The sequence below is a fragment of the Dipodomys merriami genome, unplaced genomic scaffold, assembly GCF_024711535.1.
Source record: "Dipodomys merriami isolate MVZ:Mamm:240054 unplaced genomic scaffold, mDipMer1.0.p SCAF_14, whole genome shotgun sequence".
In the NCBI taxonomy this organism is placed as follows: domain Eukaryota; kingdom Metazoa; phylum Chordata; class Mammalia; order Rodentia; family Heteromyidae; genus Dipodomys; species Dipodomys merriami.
Window position 1 is genome coordinate 1717016 of NW_027202715.1, and position 21501 is coordinate 1738516.

At 51.4% G+C, this 21501-nt stretch overlaps 2 protein-coding genes across 2 annotated transcripts in view; one reads left to right on the forward strand and one right to left on the reverse strand.

Annotated features, from left to right (window-relative positions):
• Cdh23 (cadherin related 23) overlaps positions 1-17709 on the forward strand; it is a 355092-nt gene extending 337383 nt beyond the window's left edge. The window contains exons 48-68 of the mRNA XM_070020517.1: positions 588-812; positions 1376-1545; positions 1687-1824; positions 3046-3165; positions 5754-5931; positions 6106-6317; positions 8371-8562; positions 8697-8810; positions 10062-10191; positions 10295-10546; positions 10625-10786; positions 12730-12986; positions 13336-13433; positions 13846-13966; positions 14060-14139; positions 14275-14315; positions 14393-14453; positions 14623-14752; positions 14897-15019; positions 15333-15437; positions 16636-17709. Coding sequence (XP_069876618.1) covers positions 588-812; positions 1376-1545; positions 1687-1824; positions 3046-3165; positions 5754-5931; positions 6106-6317; positions 8371-8562; positions 8697-8810; positions 10062-10191; positions 10295-10546; positions 10625-10786; positions 12730-12986; positions 13336-13433; positions 13846-13966; positions 14060-14139; positions 14275-14315; positions 14393-14453; positions 14623-14752; positions 14897-15019; positions 15333-15437; positions 16636-16962 — 3236 coding nt within the window. The 3' untranslated portion in view covers positions 16963-17709. The remainder of the gene's footprint in view (positions 1-587; positions 813-1375; positions 1546-1686; positions 1825-3045; positions 3166-5753; positions 5932-6105; positions 6318-8370; positions 8563-8696; positions 8811-10061; positions 10192-10294; positions 10547-10624; positions 10787-12729; positions 12987-13335; positions 13434-13845; positions 13967-14059; positions 14140-14274; positions 14316-14392; positions 14454-14622; positions 14753-14896; positions 15020-15332; positions 15438-16635) is intronic.
• Positions 17710-17855: 146 nt separating this feature from the next.
• Psap (prosaposin) overlaps positions 17856-21501 on the reverse strand; it is a 36760-nt gene continuing 33114 nt past the window's right edge. The window contains exons 12-14 of the mRNA XM_070020518.1: positions 21338-21418; positions 20999-21106; positions 17856-18603 (exon numbers count right to left, since the gene is read on the reverse strand). Coding sequence (XP_069876619.1) covers positions 18568-18603; positions 20999-21106; positions 21338-21418 — 225 coding nt within the window. The 3' untranslated portion in view covers positions 17856-18567. The remainder of the gene's footprint in view (positions 18604-20998; positions 21107-21337; positions 21419-21501) is intronic.

The window sequence follows — 21501 nt, forward strand, 5'->3', positions numbered from 1 at the left end:
ACCTACAGAGGAAAAGAAGGTGACTCAAGGCTACAGACACCACAATGAGCGTGATGATGAAGAGGAGGCCAGCTGCTGCCATCTGTCTGCAGCCTGGGCCATGAGGTGGGGATGGGAGCTGCTAGACATTGGATTGAGTCGGCTGGTACAGAGTGGCTCATTGGTGTGAGGACAGTGGCTGGCCTCATAGGTCCTGGCTGCTTTTAAGTTTTCCCAAAGGGAAAGGCACGAGTTCTGAGATTAGAGGGTAATGGGCTCAGGTGGGCTCCAGATAAAGAAGACCATAGTAGGGAAGGGTCTTAAAGATAGGTCATCTTAGTCCTATCTCACTGACCAGCTTAGGAAATGGAGGCTCAAGATGAACTAGGGCCTCTAGGCCACTCAGCCACTGGGTACAACCCAAGTCCTTCTGCCATGTGGAAGGGGAAGGCCAGGCCAGAGGGTATGATACAAGAAGTCACAGGAAAGCTGTGGCATGCTGCCATTTCCTAGGCTTGGATGAGTTTTACGAAGGCCTGGCCAACCCTATTCATGCCTCCCCTCCCCACTTCCTCTCCTCCCCTTCACAAACCCCACCTGTACCCCAGCCAAGCTGACAGTCAACATCCTGGACGTCAATGACAATACACCCCAGTTCAAGCCCTTTGGGATCACCTGCTACACAGAGAGGATCCTCGAGGGGGCCACCCCAGGCACCACACTCATAGCTGTGGCAGCTGTGGACCCCGACAAGGGTCTCAATGGGCTGATCACCTACACACTGCTCCACCTCACACCCCCAGGCTATGTCCAGCTGGAAGACTCCTCAACCGGTAGGTGGGAAAGCTGCTGGAGATTTCAGGAACACAGGTGTTATGTCCACCTGCCCTCAAGCAGGCCCAGGACCTGCTTCTCACCCTCTGGTGGAGGGACGGGGAACAGGGAGTCTGCCTCAGCCGTGCGATGGGCTGGGCCAGATCCAGTACAGCGGACATCCTATTATTCACTTCTGGCTGCTTGGAGTAGAGAAAAAGACAGAGGCACCTAAGCCCGAGATGTCCACTGGAATCTTAGCACACCCTAGCACCATCTCCATCATCCACCTTCCTGTAATGATTAGTATCGCTCAAGAATAGAGGGGCTGAGGGAGAGGGCTATCCAAAGAGGAGGGCTCTCCAAGGAGGTCCTGGGCTACTTGATGTCCTTATCAGTGCTCCAGGAAAGACAGCCCAATGTCAAGTCTTCTTAGCCCCCTGGCTCTTGCACAGGGCAGTGCTGCCTGCTTGCCCTCCTAAAGTAGACACACCTGCTCCTCAGAGCCTCAGACCCCTCTCAGACTTCAGAGAGTTACTACAAATAAGGAGTGACCCCAACAGTAGGTGTCTCTGTGTCTCAGGGAAGGTCATTGCCAACCGGACAGTAGACTACGAGGAGGTACACTGGCTCAACTTCACAGTGAGAGCCTCAGACAATGGGTCCCCACCCAGGGCTGCTGAGATCCCTGTCTATCTGGAGATTGTGGACATCAACGATAACAACCCCATCTTCAACCAGCCTTCCTACCAGGTGAGTGGTCAGGCCAACAGATTAGGCAAGACCTGTGCCCACGATTGGTGTAGCTTTTGTCCCACCTGCCAGTGCAAACACCATGGGTACTTTGGACAGGGTGTGAACTCCAGGGCTGACCTTGGTCCACTCTCTCTGCAGGAGGCCATCTTAGAGGATGTACCTGTGGGCACTGTCATCCTGACTGTCACCGCTACCGATGCCGACTCAGGCAACTTTGCCATCATCGAGTACAGCCTCGGCGATGGGGAGGGCAAGTTCGCCATCAACCCCACCACAGTAAGCAGGCCATGGTGGGCTGGGGCTGGAAGTGGGAAGTCCCAGGATCACAAGCTGGGAAGCCACCCAGATTTACAAGTTTTTCTGTTGTTTCTGGGTCCTGCCACTTGGACATCGGCAACCTCAGAGGTCCTGTCATACAGTTAGCAAACTCAGAGTCTCTCACACTCATGTGCGCACATGCGTACACACACACACACACACACACACACACACACACACACACACACACACACGTACGCGCATGCACCTCTGTCGGCTGCAGCCTGTCTGCCCAGCTTGTGGGGAGGAAGTAGCTAGTCTTTGGGAAGTGACCCTTTGTGGAACAGAAACTTCTTAGATGTGAAGGTCCATGGATTGCTTTCAAGGACTACCAAAATCAAGAAAAGAAACCGGGCATCAGTGGCTCATGCCTGTAATCCTAGCTACTCAGAAGACTGAGGTTTGAGGATCAAGGTTCAAAGATAGCCAAGGCAGGAAAGTCTGTGTGACTCTTATCTCTAATTAATTACCCAAAAACTGGAAATGGCACTGTGGTTCAAAGTGGTAGAGCACTAGCCTTGAATACAAAGGCTCAAGGACAGTGACCAGGCCCTGAGTTCAAGCCCCAGTACTGGCACATACAAAAAAAAATAGGAAAGTGGGCACAGTGTTTGAGCACCTATTGTATGCATGGCTTTATGCTTGGTGTGGAAGAAAAGAAAAACCCTAAAGGTTAGATGTCCATGTTCCCAGCTATCTCAGACCTGTGGGAGACTAAAACTAGAAGAAAACATATAGGTCATGAATTTACATGTATGCTCATTGGGTCAGAGTGCTATTTTCAATATGGAAGAGAATCCTGTGGCCTGGGGGTGTTTAGTGAGAACATTTCCTGTTACTAGAGCTGAAACAGGACTTTTCTCACTGCCCCTCTCTGCCTGTCCCCCAGCTTTCTGCCCATCAGTGGGGCTCACTTCTGTTCTATATTACAGTCAAACATAGTTCCTGGCCTAGCAGCAACTAGAATTCTCTACTCTGCCAGGCCCTGGTTAGGCAAGTTGCTCCAGCCTGGGCTGATGTTCCCAGGGGTAGGAAGAGCACAAAGAGTCACTAGAACCCCAGACCAGGATTTTGTTCAGTGCCATACCTGTAGACTCCAAAACAGTGTTCAGCCATAGTAGACACCCCATCCGTGCCTGTTGAATGAATGAAGGACTTGAAAACCTTCCCCTGACTTAGGGAGACATCTATGTCCTGAGCGCTCTGGACCGGGAGAAGAAGGATCACTATATTCTGACTGCCTTGGCCAAAGACAACCCTGGGGATGTAGCCAGCAACCGTCGAGAAAACTCAGTGCAGGTGAGAATACCAATCTGTGCCAGAGAGAGTGGATGTGGCAGGGAGAAGGAGGAGGTCAGTAAATAGTCTGAAAGGGGTGGGGGACGGGTACAGGACCACCCAGTCCCCTCAAACATGGTTGCAGACAGGAAAAGGTAAAAGTTTGCCTTGTGGTTTCCAATGGCTGGGGACATCACTGGTGTCACACTGCTCCCTGGGATAGCTGGGCATATCTGGGGGTGGCCGTGCTGGCCCAGAATCTCCATAGTGCCTCACTGAAACAGGTCAGCAACCGAGCATAAGGACAAAGTAGTCATCTTATTTATGACTTCCTCCCTCAACCCCTCCTCTTTTTTTTTAAATTTTTGAGACTGAACCTTACTATGTAGCCCAGTGATCCTTGTGCTTCAAACTCAAGGATTACAAACCTGTACTATCATGCCAAACTTGTATATGACTCTTTTTTTGGGGGGGGTCCAGTTGTGGGGCCTGAACTCTGGAACTGGGCGCTATCCCTCAGCTCTTCAGCTCAAGGCTAGCGCTCTACCACTTGAGCCACAGCGCCACTTCCGGCTTTTTTCTTTTTTGCTTATGTGGTGCTGGGGAATCAAACCCAGGGCCTCATGCATGCAAGGCAAGCACTCTACCACTGAGCCATCTTTCCAGCCCCTTATTTATGACTCTTAAGTCTTTAATTTTTATTATAAAGGTGATGTACAGAGGGGTTACAGTTAGAGTACACATTGGGGCCGGGAAGGTGGCTCAGTGATAGAATGCTTGCCTTGCATGCTTGAGGCCATGGGTTCGGTTCCTCCGCACCACATAAATAGAAAAAGCTGGAAGTGGCACTGTGGCTCAAGTGGTAAAGCACTAGCCTTGATCTGAAGAGCTGAGGGACAGTGCCCAGGCCCAGATTTCAAGCCCCCCAATCGACAAAAAAAAAAGGAGAAAGAGTACATGTCTTTTTATGATAATGTCACCCCTTCCCCTCGTGCTCTCCCAGTTTTTCCCTCCCATATCCCACCCACAAGTTGTATAATTCATTTTCAACATAGTGTCTAGTGAGTACCATTTCTGCATTTTTTTTACCCTTTTTCCCTCCATTTCTGTGTATGACTCTTAATTACTGAGTGACCAAGTTCATGGCACCCTTCCCATCTTGGCTCTGGTGGTGTTCTGCGACTGTCTCTCTCTATCCCACACTGAAGATTAAACCCGCAGGCTTCTTGATTGCTACATACCCCAGCCCTCTTGTTCATATTTTGTTTTTGATACAATGTCTATCTCGGCTGACCTGGAACTCACGATCCTCTTGTCTCCACTTCTCAAAGAGCTGAGATTATAAGCTTAAGCCACTACGTGGCTCATAACTCCCCTTCTAAGCCCTTTGTCCCTTTTTCTACCCCAAGTCCCAATATTTTGCTGCCTCTATTCCCCATAATTCTGCGAAGGAAACTGCTGAACAAATGGAGGATGAGAAGACAAAGAGGCCTAGATTTGTGTGTGCATGTGTATGTATGCATGCCAGTACTATGGCTTGAACTAGGCCTCTGGTTCTTACTTGGCTTTTTCATTCAAGACTTGAGCCATGCCTCCACTTTCAGCTCTTATGCTGGTTCATCAGAGCTAAGAGCCTCACAGACTTGGAGTTGGCTTCAAACAAGGATCCTCAGACTTCACCCTCCTGAGTAGCTAGGATTACAGCGATGAGCCACCAGCAACGGACTCCCAGATTCTCTTTTAGAGGGAGAAGGGCCTATCAGGGAACACTCACACATACGGTATCTCACATTCATGCACAGTGCTGGGAAAAACATGGTCTGTGGGGTAAAAGGCTAAGGTCCTGGAACTGAGCCGTATGCATTTGTTGATAGGCCTCTCTGACTGCAGAGGGTGCTGTGGATGTGACCCTAGGAAATAGAGAGATGAGGTGTCCCAAGCCTGCTTTATGTCCCAAAAGGGATCTTCAAAACCACCTCTGTGCCAGGCTCTGATGTACTAAGGCACAGCTGGGGAAGGGAGGCCTCCTGCTATGTTTGGGGGTCAGCAGAGGAAGCCTGGTCCCTGGACACAGCACAAACTCCAATCAACAGGGGCCCTAGGGCTGGGTGTGGTAGCTCAAACCTCTAATCGCAGCACCTGGAAGCATGGAGGCAGGAGGAGGTGAGTTCAAGGAAGATCTGGGCTACAGAGCAAGACCCTATCTCAAAAATAGTAATAAAGAGGGGTCCTGGGGAGTAGAAGAAGCCCAGCTGTCCAGTATGAAGTCCTGGAAAATAGAGCCAGACTTCCAGAGCCCTGGTGGCTGGAACACAGGAGGAGGGGAGGAGCCAGGGGTTCCTGTTGCTAGTTCTGGTACCCACAACTCCTCACTGTTCGATGTTTATTTGAGCAACACTAATGAAATGTAGCAGGTGGTGTCATGTGCCAGCCTCACAAGGACTCTGAGAGAAGCTATTTCTATCCCATTTGCACAGTTATAGAAGCTCAAACATTCAGTAAGTTACCTGAGTCCAGGCTCCAGTGTGTTTGAAGACAGTACTTCCCTCCCAGGGCAGTCCCTTCCTGGACCCTGACCTTTGACTTTGACATCTGCTCCCCCTCCCCAGGTGGTGATCCAAGTGCTGGATGTCAATGACTGCCGACCACAGTTCTCTAAGCCCCAGTTCAGTACGAGTGTGTATGAGAATGAGCCAGCAGGCACCTCGGTCATCACCATGATGGCCACTGACCAGGATGAGGGCTCCAATGGTCAGCTCACCTACTCCCTCGAGGGTCCTGGCATGGGTATGTAGCCTGTCCTGGGTGCCACAATGACTTACAGGGTGGGTAGTGGCAGATTGCTATGCCTGCAGACCCCCCCCACAATCCCCCAGGCTAGAAGGAAGAGGGAGGAAGGGCACAGACAGGAAGGATGTCTCAGCCAGAGCCTGATCTCCTGCCACCCTCTGCCCCTGCCAGAGGCCTTCCACGTCGACATGGACTCAGGCCTTGTGAGCACACAGCGCCCTCTGCAATCGTACGAGAGGTTCAACCTGACCGTGGTGGCCACGGATGGCGGGCAGCCCCCGCTCTGGGGCACCACCATGCTGCTGGTGGAAGTCATCGATGTCAATGACAATCGTCCAGTCTTTGTGCGGCCACCCAATGGAACAATTCTCCATATCCGAGAGGTACTTCTGCCCACCAGTGTCCATTCCCCATGACCAACCCACCTCTTCATTCGGCAGTCATGGCCCAGGAGAGGGGGAAAGGGGACCCATTGTCAGGAGGGGATACTGAGGCCAGGTAGAGGAACAGACTTGCCCAGGGCCACACAGAGAAGAACCAGACAATGGTTAACAGAGTGGGCAAAAGCTCTTGAGTTCAAGTGCCATGCTCTGGTCATCTTGAACAAGTGACTTCTCTGAGTGTGTCTTCTCAGCTGTACACGGGACCCCGTGTCTTTCTCCTAAATGTTTACCAAGTTCCTGTCTCCCCATTACCCACTTCCTCCACACTTACCTCAGAATAACCCAGGGCCCTTCCGTCTATCTGGTGTTGCTGCTGACGCTGAAGTGCAGGCAGCCCAGAGCTGGGGACAAGCAACTAGACAGCAGGAGAAGGGACTGAGGCTCTGGAATCACTCCAAGTCTTTCCTTCCTTGGTCTGAATGACCACTTAAAGACAGAGGAAGTGTTTCTTCCTCTCCTTCTCTTCCCCTCTTTCTCCTAAGCCTCCAGGGTACAAATGTTCCTTGGTGGTACACTTGGGGTATCTGACTTATTCTCTGCCTCTCACCAAACTTCAGCAAGTCTCCCCTTCTCAGAATGTCAGTGCTCCAATATGAAGAAAATTCTCCCAGGACTGGATTCTAATACGTGTGTGTGTGTGTGTGTGTGTGTGTGTGTGTGTGTGTGTGTGTGTGTGTGTGTGTGTGTGTGTGTGTGTGTGCACTTGCGTGCGCATGTATGTATATATATGTATTTTGGGGCTTGAACTCAAGGGCCTGGGTGTTGTCCCTGGTCTTTTTCACTCAAGGCTAGTGCTCTACCACTTGAGCCACAGCTCTACTTCAGGCTTTTGGGTAGTTAATTAGTGATGAGGCTTATGGATTTTCCTGCCCTTCCTGGCTTCAAACCTTGATCCTCAAATCTCAGCCTCCTCAGTAACGAGGATTACAGGCATTAGCCATTTGCACCTAGCTTCAAAAGCCTTGTCCCTGATATGGCATCAGTGGTGTCTGAGTGGGCTTCTGTCTGCTACAGATGTGGGTGCTCAGCCCCCTTGACCAGCCCTGAGGAATACAGGATGTGTGCTCTGCCTTTAACTCCCACATTCCTGCCATCAACCTCTTGTCCTTTACCTTAAATCTAACTTGTTCAATCTTATTGTAATTCATAATGCTTGTCAGCTGCTTCAGATCTTTTCTGTGGAAGGGGACAGTATAAATTAATAATCATCTAGTTCTTTTCCACACCAAAGGCCCCGTTTACTAAGTTTTCCCTTCAAGGGCTCTGTATCCAGGAAGATTCATGTCTCCGGAACAGCCCACATTTTCAAAGTAATTATCTGTTTGTCATCTCGCTTTTTATTAATTGGCTGTACCTGCTCTTTGGAACTTCTGAGTGTCATGATCAATGAGATAAACAACAGAGCCATGCTGAGCCAAGAATTTTTCTAGTAGAAGTAAAGAAACATGCTGGAGTTCTCTTGTCCTAGGCAGCCTCTGCATGGGCTGATGTCTGATCTCAGTTGGGTTTTTGGTGTCTCAGACTAAAGTCAGAGGAAGGTGAGAGGTTGGGGCTCATGGCAATCAAGTAGGCATGTCCATGTTCCACAGTGAATTGGTAACTGGAGCCAGAAGACCAACTAGAGTCAGGTGCCCATGTCTCCCATCTTCAGGTGCCTCATTGGCCCCATGGTGTAACGAGCGTTGCTAGGATCAGGTAGTAATAGCAGAGAGAACAAGACAGACATGGGACCAAGTGTAGGGGGTGATTTAGGGAGTTCCTGAAGCCCCCACCTGCAGTGGCCCTGAAGGGATGATGGGAGCTCTATTGGTTGGTTTGGGAAGAGGGGGAGAAAACTTCAGGCATTCAGAGGGTCCAGCCACACAGGCAGGCCACCCTAAGGAACAGGAAGGAAGGAGATAATGTCCCACTATGGCAGGAGAGAGGACAAGAGCTCTGTCAGAGCCTGGATTCCCTCAGAGGTCCAGATGCCTCCTCCCCACGGCCTCCTTAGGAGATCCCACTGCGCTCCAATGTGTATGAGGTCTATGCTACCGACAAGGACGAGGGCCTGAATGGAGCGGTGCGCTACAGCTTCCTGAAAACAGCCGGCAACCGGGACTGGGAGTACTTCACCATTGACCCAGTCAGTGGCCTCATCCAGACCGCACAGCGCCTGGACCGCGAGAAGCAGGCAGTGTACAGTGTAAGGGCCAGGGTGCCTGGCAGGGCTGGTAGACTTTGCTCCTGGAACCACCATCAGGGGACTGTCCAAGGAAAGCATGTCTGAGGTCCTAAATACCTTACCAGCCTGTCCTCTGACCCCTCCTCTGCCTCCAGCTCATCTTGGTAGCCAGTGACCTGGGCCAGCCAGTGCCATATGAGACCATGCAGCCCCTGCAGGTGGCCTTGGAGGACATTGACGACAATGAGCCCCTCTTCGTGAGGCCTCCGGTGAGCTCCCCCATTCCCAGCATCCATCACACCTGCACAGGCATCACCGCCAGCCAATGCTTACCCACATACTCCCAGTGTACCCTGACCCTGATTCACATCTAGTTACTGAGTGGAAAACAAATCTGTCAGAAGCAAGTGCCAATGGCTCATGCCTGTAATCCTAGCTACACAGGAATCTGAGATCTGAGAATCTTGGTCCAAAAGCAGCTTGGGCAGACAAGAACAAGAGACTCTTATCTCCAATAAAACAGCAAAATACCAAAGTGGAGGGATCCAGCCTTGAGTAAAAAGGCTAAAGAGCACAAGGCCCTGAGTTTTAAGTCCATGAGCGCACACACACACACACACACACACACACACTTCACATAAGAACAGCTATAGTACACAGTACTAAGCATCATTCCCAGGTGCCACCCAGTGACCATAAAAACAGACAAAACACCCAATATTCTTGCATGTATACACACATATAAAGAATGAAAACTGGCTGGGATTGATTGAACTGGAATAGAAGAAATAACAGGGCTCAGGACCACTGGTGTGGACACCATCCCAGGGATGGGATGTCCCCTAGAGATGATCCTGGGAACACACTCATTTAGACTTTCACTCAGTGAAATATCCATGTGCTCTAAACCAATGCTAAGCCATCCTGTTCATGGAGGATGTCATTGGGTGACATTTCCCCAGACATGGAGCTTAGTTAAGACATTCTACTGAGCTGGATGTTCATGTCTGAAATCCTAGCTACTCAGGAGGCTGAGATCTGAGGTCACGATTAAAAGCCAGACCAGTTAGGAATGTCTGTGAGACTCTCCAAGTTAACCACCAAAAAGCTGGAAGTGGAGCTGTGGCTCAAGTGGTAGCCTTAAGCAAGAAAGCTAAGAGACAGTACCTAGGCTGTGAGTTCAAGCCTTAGTACTGGCACAAAAATGGTGGGGGGGGGCAGGGCTGGGAATGTGGTTTAGTGGTAGAGTGCTTGCCTAGCATGCATGAAGCCCTGGGTTCAATTCTTCAGCAGCACATAAACAGAAAAGGCCAGAAGTGCTGTGGCTCAAGTGCTAGCCTTGAGAAAAAGAAGCTCAGGGACAGTGCCCAGGCCTTGAGTTCAAGCCCCCAGGACTGGAAAATAAAGTTGCCCTGTGAGGCCTTGGCAGAAAATCCTCTTCACCCACAAAGTCATCCCTTAGGGTCCTCTTGGCTAGGTTGGAAGCCCTGGCCTCCTGTCACAATCTTCTCCCCCTGCAGAAAGGCAGCCCCCAGTACCAGCTGCTGACCATTCCTGAGCACTCACCCCGTGGCACCCTCGTGGGCAACGTGACAGGCGCTGTGGATGCAGACGAGGGCTCCAACGCTATTGTATACTATTTCATAGCAGGTGGGGCCTGACACAGCCAGCTCTTCCTGGACCAGGGGGCTGGAGAGGGCCCACATTTGCCCTGCCTGCCCTACCCCTCACCCTGTGCCCTGTCCACCCACAGCTGGTAATGAGGCAAAGAACTTCCATCTGCAGCCCGATGGGCGCCTCCTAGTGTTGCAGGACCTGGATCGGGAGCGGGAAGCAGTCTTCTCCTTCATCGTCAAGGCCTCCAGCAACCGCAGCTGGACACCGCCCCGCAGCTCCTCCCCAGCCCTGGACCTGGTGGCTGACCTCACCCTGCAGGAGGTGCGCGTGGTGCTAGAGGATATCAATGACCAGCCACCACGCTTCACCAAAGCTGAGTATACCGCAGGTGCGGGGCCAGGGGCCTGGGCTTGGGTGTGGCTGGCCCCTTCCCTGCCACTTAACACCACCTTCCTTGCTCCCATAGGGGTGGCCACTGACGCCAAGGTGGGCTCAGAATTGATCCAGGTGCTGGCCCTGGATGCAGACATCGGCAACAACAGCCTGGTCTTCTATGGCATTCTGGCCATCCACTACTTCCGGGCCCTTGCCAATGACTCTGAGGATGTGGGCCAAGTCTTCACCATGGGTAGGAACCTGGCCACACATGGGTGGCTTCCAGCCGAGATCTCTGTCACTTCATGGACTGTCATCTGGAGGAGATGGGAATCCCAGGGCTGATGTGAGCCCTTCTGCTCACCTACTTCCATCTTCCATTCCCCAAGCACCACATCTACCCCCTGCTACTTTAGTTTTCACTCAGCTTTTTCAGCTCACAGCTGGTACTCTTCCACCTGAGTCATGCCTCCAGTCCAACTTTTTTGTTGGTCCTGAGGCTTGAATTCAGGGGTCTACTACTTTGAGCCACACATGGCTCCACTTCCTGTTTTCTGGTAGTTAACTGGTTATAAGAATCTCATGGACTTTCCTGCCCTGGCTGGCTTTGAACTGCAATCCTCAGATCTCAGCCTCCTTAGTAAATAGGATTACAGGCATGAACCACTAGCACCTGATTCAGTCCAGCTTTTTTTGCTGGTTAATTAAAGATACTGTACTTGGGCTAGAGAATTTCTACTCCGACTGGCTTTGAACCTCAATCCTCAGATCTCATTCTCCTGAGTAATTAGGATTCATTCAAGCATGGTGCTAGGCACTGTGAGCTGGAATTCAAGGAGCACTTCAACTTCGGCATATGTACTTTGGCTTGATCATTTGCCTATGTGCCTCATGGAGGCTCGGGGGCAGGATCTAGAAGGACCCTCTGTCCTATTACCATCTCCCTCTTCTCTCTACCAACTCCTTGTCTGTGTGCCAGGACAATGTCAGAGAGAGTCCTGGCTGCAGAGATCTTCTAGCCCTGATCTAACTCCTCAGCCTCCTGCTCCTTTTTTTTTTTTTTTTTTTAATCAGTCATAGGGCTGTCCCTGAGCATTTTCACTAGAAGCTCAAAACCACAGGTCCACTTCCAGTTTTCTGGTGGAGAAGAGTATCTCCCAGACTATCCTGCCCAAGCTGGCTTGGAAACCATGATCCTCAGATCTCAGCTTCCAGAGTAGCTAGGATGACAGGCATGAGCCAACAGCGCCCTCCTTCCCTCTGCCCCTCTTAAGGCCCTGTGTCCAGCCAGGCTGAACAGCCTCCCATTTGCTTCTTCAGACCCCTGGGCCCCTCCCTTCACAGACCCTATCTCTATTTTCATCTGCCCTCCATCCTTCAACGTCTAGTCCATGTGCCAGCTCCTCCAGTCTGCACTTGCACCACTCTCAGTCCAATTATCAAAGGATCAGAGGCTAAGTAGCTTAGCTGAAGGTCACCCAAAGCTAAAAGTGGCAAATTTTGAATCCAGGTCTATTGTCTTTTTAGAGATGTCTACCTTGTACCTCTAGTCATCTCTCTACTGTGTGTGGGGGGGTCTGAACTACTTGTATCCAGTACATGAGAGGGACACTAAGGGGGCTCAGAAATGGCTGTGGCACCCAGCAAGGGACATCAGAGTTATACACTTACCTCTGTATTAGTTCAATCTACAATTTTGTTTAATAAGCAGATTGTATACAAACTTGGCAGTTGTTTCTGGTTTTTTTTTTTTTTTTTGGGGGGGGGTCCGGTCGTGGGGCCTGAACTCTGGCCCTGGGTGCTATCCCTCAGCTCTTCAGCTCAAGGCTAGCGCTCTACCACTTGAGCCACAGTACCACTTCCAGCTTTTTTTCTTTTTGCTTATGTGGTGCTGGGGAATCGAACCCAGGGCCTCATGTCTGTTTTGTTTTTTAAGGGATTCACATAATAGAAACACCTAGCTCCTCTAGGAAAAGCAAGTTGTGTCAGGGTGGCAAGGTAGCAGCCAAGACCTGCATGGCTGTCCCTTCAGATGGACAGTCCGTCCCTCCCCCTCCAGCTCTTACCTTTGCTCCTTGTGGGGCATCTGTGCTGCCTACTCAGGTAGGCCCTAAGCCCTAGGCCCTCCCTTGGGGTGCTCAGGAATGCTGAGTGCTCAAAGTTGAATTAGGCCTCAACCTTGGGTGTTTCCCACAGGGAGTGTGGATGGGATCTTGCGCACCTTTGACCTCTTCATGGCCTACAGCCCAGGCTACTTCGTGGTGGACATTGTGGCCCGAGACCTGGCAGGCCACAATGATACAGCCATCATTGGCATCTACATCCTGAGGGATGACCAGCGTGTCAAGATCGTCATCAATGAAATCCCTGACCGTGTGCGTGGCTTTGAGGAGGAGTTCATCCGCCTGCTCTCCAACATCACTGGAGCCATTGTCAACACAGATGATGTGCAGGTACCCAGGGGCCCACTTTGGGCTAGGGGCAGAGAGAGTAAAAAGGAAGCCTGACAGAACAGGCACTTGAAAAGGGGCTATGTGCCTCCTGGGTCATTTCCTAGCAGCATGGCTTTGAGTAAAGTTCCTCCAGATCTCTGGGCCTGTTTCCCCCTAACTAAAATGGGACTACTAATGGTCACACCTGCTCTGTTGGGCAATGTGTACTAACTATGCTTTGACCTTAGCGATATCTAGTGATAGGTCCATGACAGGGTAGGACAGAAGGGCTCCTGGAAGAAGCTGCTCCTCCCCTCCCCACCTCGCCCCTACTGTATGACCATACCCCATAAAGCCTCCTCTCCTTTAGTTCCACGTGGACCAGAAGGGCCGGGTTAACTTTGCTCAGACAGAGCTGCTCATCCATGTGGTGAACCGTGACACTAACCGTATCCTTGACGTTGACCGGTAAGTGCCAGCTCGTTGCCTCATCTTGTCTCCCTTCCCACCTGCCCTGGAATCAGGAGGCACAAACAACATCAGGCCCATTGTGTAGGGGCTCCTCTTAAGAGGCAGGCAGGGTTGGAGGAGAGAACATGGTATGGGCCATTTTGGCTCTCGGAGCCTATCTGGTCTCTAAAATGGTATCTGCCACCTGTCATGAGCGTAGCCCAGGCCCCTCATGCAAGCCTGAGGACCAGTGAGGTGCCAAGCTCTCTTAGGCAGGCAGGCAGGCTTTCCTCTCACAAGATCAGATGGTGAACCTAGGGGCTAGAGACTAGATCATAGCAGGCTATGTTGGGGGTAGTGGGGGCGGGGGGCGGGGCAAGAGGATGTGACTGTGGTTGAGCCAGAGCCAAGCTGCTAGCCCTTCATCCAGAGTGATCCAGATGATAGATGAGAACAAAGAACAGCTGCGGAACCTTTTCCGGAACTACAATGTCCTGGACGTGCAGCCTGCCATCTCAGTCCGGCTGCCGGATGATATGTCTGCCCTGCAGGTACCAGGATTGCCCTCACTGCATCCCCCCATAGCTTGGGTAAGCTCTACCTCAGAGCCCATCTGCTTAAGCATGGCGTACTTTTTCCTGTAGATGGCAATCATCGTTCTGGCCATCCTCCTCTTCCTGGCAGCCATGCTCTTCATCCTCATGAACTGGTACTATAGGACCGTGTGAGTATGCCCACTCCTGCCCAGAGCTAGATGACCACCCTGTTCCTGGATGCTTGGGGGTAGGGAGAGATTTTAGGGCTAAGCATCTATGATTCAAGCCCAACATCCCTCATGGAAGTCTCTGTTTCTCTGCAGACATAAAAGGAAGCTCAAGGCCATTGTAGCTGGCTCAGCAGGTGAGTGAAGGCTATGATGGACCAGGAAAGGAAAGGGCAGGGGCTCCTCCCACTCTACCTTTACACTCTCCCCGCAGGGAACCGTGGCTTCATTGACATTATGGACATGCCCAACACCAATAAGTACTCCTTCGATGGGTGAGTGGGGCCCTGAGTCTCATTAGTGGAAGCTCTGCTGGGACCCTCCTAGGAAAGAGCTCCTTGCAGCCTGGGATGCGAGCGCCCCCTGGTGGGTTGTCCGCCACCTCCCACCCTTGGAACCTCCCAGAGGTTGGCTCTCCAACCTCTTCCCACTTCCCAACTGCAGAGCCAACCCAGTGTGGTTGGACCCCTTCTGCCGGAACTTGGAGTTGGCCGCCCAGGCTGAACACGAGGATGACCTGCCCGAGAACCTGAGTGAGATTGCAGACTTGTGGAACAGCCCCACCCGCACCCATGTGAGCCCAGGGCAGTGGGTGGACTGAGGGACAAAGGCTCCCCTTTGGCCAAGGAGCTGGGTTCTCAGAAGGATTGTTGTTCCCTACCCGGTGGTGTGTACATAAGTGTCTACCACTGTTCCGGTTAATATCCCCTCTTCCCAGGGAACTTTTGGCCGTGAGCCAGCAGCAGTCAAGCCTGATGATGACAGGTACCTGCGGGCAGCAATCCAAGAGTATGACAACATTGCCAAGCTGGGCCAGATCATTCGCGAGGGACCCATCAAGGTGAGCCGTTCCTGCAGTCACCTACACCCAGATCCTGGCTGACACTGAACCCCACTCACAGATGCAAGGAGGTACAAACTCCAGGCTGTTAGATTAGATCTGCCCTCCATGGGGGGAGAGCACCAGGGTGAACGAGCTGTAACCTGAGGTGGTCTAAGTTCAGGCATAAGCCGACATGGACTCTGGCTGGCCAGTCAGCAGGCCTGGCTCCCAGCCTCTGCGCAAGGACTAGACACTATGCACCCGACTCCCACAGGGAATGAGCATGGGCCTGGGACAGACTCGGTGGGGGTTAACCCTCTCCCTCCTCCAGGGATCGCTGCTGAAGGTGGTCCTGGAGGATTACCTGCGGCTCAAAAAGCTCTTTGCACAGCGGATGGTGCAAAAAGCCTCCTCCTGCCACTCTTCCATCTCCGAGGTAGCGAGGTAGCCAGGGGTGGGTGGGAGCTGTGTGCTGTGCCCCACTCCTGGGGATGCTGTTGCTCTGCCATCCTTCTCTGTCTATGGAGCCCAACAGCCAGGGTCAAAGCCCTCCTTAGGTGGTGGGTGGGTCTAGGAAATCAGGAGGTTCTGACTTCTGGCCCCAGGATCTTCCCCAGGGATGGTGGGCTCAGAGGCAGTGTTTCTCAGAGTCCAGAAACTCCAAGCTATCTTTGATGAATGGTTTACTTAAGGAAGTGGTGAAGGACCAACCAGGCCTACATGTGTAGGCAAGGCAGTTGTGTCAACATTTACACAGTGACTTAAAAACTGATTGCCTAAGCTGGGCACAGGTGGCTCACATCTATAATCCTACTCTAGAAGCTGTGATCTGAGGATCACAGTTCAAAGCCAGTTCAGGCCAGAAAGTCCATGAGACTCATCTCCAATTAACTACCAGAAAACAGGAAGTGGCACTGTGGATCAAAGTTGTAGAGCACTAGCCTTGAGCAGAAAAGCACCCTGGTCCTGAGTTCAAGCCCCACAACTACGGGCTGGGAAGGTGGCTCAGTGGTAGAGCGCTTGCCTTGCATGCATGAGGCACTGGGTTCAATTCCTCAGCACCACATAAGCAAAAAGAGAAAAAAGCTGGAAGTGGCGCTGTGGCTCAAGTGGTAGAGCACTAGCCTTGAGCTGAAGAGCTGAGGGACAGTGCTCAGGCCCAGAGTTCATGCCCCACGACCAGACCCAAAAAATAAAAAATAAACCACTTGATTTCCTCTGGGTACACAATGTCAACTGGAACTGCCAAACACAGGGCACAAAGGGCCATCTGAGTCATAGCCACACCCTGTGTATCTCTACCTGGCTGGAACTAAGAGTTACTCATAGGGCTGGGGCATGGCCCCAACCAAACCCAAAACTATCATACTTTTTAAGTCAACTCGGTGACAGACCTTTTTTCACAAGACATACATGTTCCTGAGGTCACAATGACACCTTAAATATCCATAGGCCTCATCCCTGTTCAGCAGCACCTTAAGAGGCTAACAGCCCGTACAGGCAGGTTCCTTTTGTGCTAAGAATAGAAAACTATCTGATGGGACCCTGGGGCCATTCTGCTCACACTTGGGATATGGCCTTGGGCTGGGAGGTATGGGGTACCCTGAGCCACAGGGGTTCCTGGCCTCTTGCAGCTGATTCAGACTGATCTGGAAGAGGAACCTGTGGACTGCAGCCCAAACCAGGGCAGCCTGCGCTTCCGCCACAAACCACCTATGGAACTCAAGGGGCCAGATGGGATTCATGTGGTACACGGCAGCACCGGCACACTGCTAGCCACTGACCTCAGCAGCCTACCTGAGGATGACCAGAAGGGCCTGGGTCGCTCACTGGAGACGCTGACAGCCACTGAGGCCACCGCCTTGGAGCGCAATGCCCGTACAGAGTCCGCCAAATCCACACCTCTGCACAAGCTCCGAGATGTGATTATGGAGAGCCCCCTGGAGATCACGGAGCTGTGACTGATAGGTGCCTCACTGGCAGGAGGTGCTCAACCCCAGGGCAGGAGCAAGGCCAAGCCAGCTCTGCATGGACCACCTTGGTTTGGCCCTGGCAGCCTGCACAACTGTTGAGACTTTTGCCAGACTGTCATTCAGCATCTGATCTCTACCTTCATAAGATTTGTTATTTTTTTAAGAAAACCAAACAAAATACTAAGCATCTAAGGATGAGGTAAGGAGGGTCACTGGGGGCTCAGGAGACTGAGGACCAGCTGCTGGGCTAGAGAGGGCAAACAGGCCCTTGTTCCTCCTTCCCGCTCCACCCTGGCAAGTCCCAATCACCAAAAGGCAGGACCCTAGCACAGGAACGAGGCCCAGGCTGGCACCCCTAATGGCCAGCCAATGACTTTGAGGCCAGCTGTGCTATCACCTGTCTGAACACCCAGGTGGAGGCAGTGAATGGTCCCTGCCCTCCACATAGACAAGGTCAAGGTCAACATTCCATTTCACTGGTTTCCCCAATGTGCCCAGCTGTGAGATATGTGACTGATGGAAACTTCCCGGGTTTTGAATGTAGAGTGTTTGTGTGCTCTTTTTCCAAATTAAGTTATTCCCTCACTGTTTCCCCTGGTTTTAACTGATTCTCACGAAGTTTCTAGAATGGTCTGTTTAAAAAAGAACTCAAGGAACTGGAAATATACTGGCTCTGGAGAAGTACCATGCATGTACTGAGGTTATGGGGACCACAAAGGGGTAAAAATAGGCAAGTTCTCCTACTGCAAGACAGTTAGGTGGCCTTTTACCCATTGTACTTTCTGCTTTGGGCCAAGAGGGACCCCGGGGACTACTACATGTGTGAAGGGGTCACGGGCTAAGAGGCCACACTGATTCCTGACAGAAACTCAAGACCCAAATCTGTTAACAGAACTTTATTGGAACTTTATTGTTAAATCACAGAAACTTTAGTACTGCAAGACAAATGAAAATCACTAAGTCTACATAACAGCAAATGGCCATCTTGGTGGCTCAGCTTGCAGTCTCCTGGCAATCGGTGGTGGCAGGCAAAAAGCCCCAAACAGTACCACTCTGCACACTGCAGTAAACCCTCTGCTTGTTGGCCACACTGACTTGAAAAGGGCCAAAAAAACTGAAGCAGAACGGCAGCATCCAGACAGGCACGCAGGCAGCAGCCACCAGGGATCCCACATGAGAGCCAGAGTACATTCAGTACACAGGTACACTTCCCACAGAACCCCAAACAAGGCATGGACAGGAAAAAGCAGACTCAAGGGTGCTTCCAAAATACAGTGGGGGATGAATGACATTGTCTTAAAGACTGCCTGCTCTTCTGGCTCTCACCAGCACTGGAAATGCCCTCCCTGCTCCCAGCAGGTGCATGCAAGGGCAGCTAGAGACCTTGGGGCCCAGTACCTCATCCTCTGGCAGACAGGGAACACTGAAGCAGCTGTTTGTGGGCTGCCAGCACTTCCCACAAGACAGCAATGCTATTGGGGGGAAGGGTGTAAGGACTTTTTTTTTTTTTGGTAAAGTCAAATGGATATTTGTGCGTTCACTACCCCACATACACACGTAGAAAAAGTTACAGTTTCTGTGAGATGGAAAATTTTAATTCCACACGTGGCGTTTGCAATGGTCCACAGCCTGAGAGGAGAAAGAAAACTGTTTAGGCCTCACACAAGCTAAACACCTAACACCTAAAAGTGGGACCCAGCATCTTCTGAGTACCCAATACAGTATCTCACTTAGGAGTAGGATATAGAGATGCATACTATAATCCCAGCACTTGGTAGTTTAAAGCCAGCCAGACTACATGGTGAAACTCTCTCCAATAAGAGGGAGGGAAACTAGGTGCTGGTGGCTCACACCTGTAATTCTAGCTACTCAGGAGGCTGAGATCTGAAGATCACAGTTCAAAGCCAGCTGGGGCAGCAAAGTCCATGAGACTCTTTATCTATAATTAACCACCAGAAAACCAGAAGTGGTACTGTGGCTCAAAGTGGCGGAGTGCTTGCCTTGAGCTGAAGAGCTAAGGGAGAGCCGGGCGCTGGTGGCTCACGCCTGTAATCCTAGCTACTCAGGAGGCTGGGATCTGAGGATCTCGGTTCAAAAGCCAGCCTGGGCAGGAGAGACCGTGAGACTCCTATCTCCAATAAACCACCAGAAAACCAGAAGTGGTGCTGTAGCTCAAGTGGTAGAGCGCTCGCCTTGAGCTGAAGAGCTGAGGGACAGCGCCCAGGCCCAGAGTTCAAGCCCCATGACCAACAAAAAAAAAGGAGGGTGGGGGGCTGAAGTCCTAGCTCAAAAGGTAGCTAGAGTACTTGCCCAGCATGCATGAGTCCTGGGACCAATCTCCAGTATTACCAAGAGCCTGTGGTCATTACATCTTTGAGGACTCTTACGAGACCAAAGCAGCATGGGTAAAAGTCCTTTACTCTAGCAGATGAACACCACAGTAGCTTCAGGACCCATGCCCTGGCTAGAGAGGGACCCACAGGCACATTTTTCTCAGCAGCAGAAACCAGTTCCAGGGCTGGCCCACTGCAGGGTAGGGATAATGGGTCAGGCGAGAGCCTGGCTGGAGGAAGGAGACAGGCCAGAGTAGGGACCTCTCTGCCTCTCCCCTACAGTAGCCTACAGTGACTAATCAATAAGTGACATGGTCACAAGAACCCCAGGGAGGAAGAGAAAACTGCATAAAGGAACATTAAACAATGAGGTCAGACCCAACATCCCTATCCAGGGAAGCAGCCTGGCTAGCAGTGGCAGCCACCATCTAGGACAGTGCCATGGCCCCTGCCCCTGCCCCTGCCTAGGATGGCTGGGCCAGGGCTATTTCAATTTCTAGGCCCCAGGGCAAATGTGTTGCTAAGGCACAAGAAACTGCAATGGTCTAGGCAGTGAAGTCCCACAGGCCTTGTCCACACACCCTGTCACAATAGGCCAACAACAGAGAAGCTTCACACTGAAGAATATCCTTCACCCCCTCTCTCCAGAAGGCTCCGCTGGTAGAGCCCTTGCCTGGCCCCAAGTATCAATCCTCAGTTTAAAAAAAAAAAAAAAGCCAGGCATCAGTGGTTCATGCCTGTCATCCTAGCTACTCAGGAGGCTGAGATCTGAGGATCTCAGTTCAAAGCTAACCCAGGCAGGAAAGTCTGTGAGATTCTTATCTCTAATAAACTACCAGAAAAATCGAAGTGGCGTTGTGGCTTAGGTGGTAACGCTTGCCTTGAACTAAAGAGCTGAGGGACAGCGCCCAGGCCAAGAGTTCAAACCCCAAGACAAAAAAAATGTGGAAGTAATGGGGCTAGGAAGGTGGCTCAGTGGTAGAGCACTTGCCTTGCATGCATGAGGCCCTGGGTTCGATTCCTCAGCACCACATAAGCAAAAAGAAAAAAGCCAGAAGTGGCGCTGTGGCTCAAGTGGTAGAGCGCTAGCCTTGAGCTAAAGAGCTGAGGGACAGCGCCCAGGCCCAGAGTTCAGGTTCCACGACTGGACTCAAAAAAAAAAAAAAAAAATGTGGGAAGTGGCACTGTGGCTCAAAGAAGTAGAGCTCTAGCCTTGAACAAAAAGAGCTTATAGACAGTGTCCAGGCCCAGAGTTCAAGCCCCATGACAAAAAAAAAAAAAAATCAAACAAGAGCATGCTGTAGCTCATGCTTGTAATTCTACCTATTCAGGAGGCTGCACTCTCAGGATTGCAGTTTAAAGCCAGCTCATGAGACACTTATCTCCACATAACTACCAAAAAGCTAGAAATTGAATTGTGGCTCAAAGTGGTAGAGTGCTAGCCTGGAGCATAAAAAGCTCAGAGTATGCCCAGGTGCTAAGTTCAGGTCTCAGATCTGGCACACACGTGTGTGCACACACACACACAGAGCATCGTTAGCCCTACCTTAATTGGGAAACCCTGAAGACCCACCTGCCTCCCTGGGTTTTCATCCCACAAAAGCAGGCAGAGAACTGAGGTCCCTACAAGACAGGGTCCTGAGCAAGCCATCCTGCTGAGGACAGGCTGCAGCCTATGCGCAGTTACTTACATTGCACTGGGCCGCCGTCTCCATGTTCTGGCACCAGTAGCCAGGACCCCAGACACATTTCTCAGTTCCCAAAAGAAGCTTACGAGCAGAGGAACAGGCTCCAATTTTCTGTGTAAAAAAGAATAAAGATAAATAAAGGAGTCAAAAGTAGAACTCTGTCCCTGTCAGGACAGAGTGAGCACTTCCAGAAGCAGGTGGAATCAGTGTTCTGACTACCAGGGTTAGAGAGAACAGTTGTTCTCTGTCCTAACTCTGCCAAGTGTGAGAGGAACCTTCCAGACCATGCAGACCCCCAGGTTACAACTGCATGAAGAAGCCAGGCTGCCCAGGGAGGCTTACTGTGCACACGAAGGAAGGATCCATGACCTCCACAAGGATCTCCACCAGCACAGGCTCATACTCGGTCACGAACTCATCACACTGCCAAGTGAACATGGGACACAGGTCAGGACATGCACACAGCCATACAAGGCCAACAGGTGCCCAGCACACTCCTCTATCAT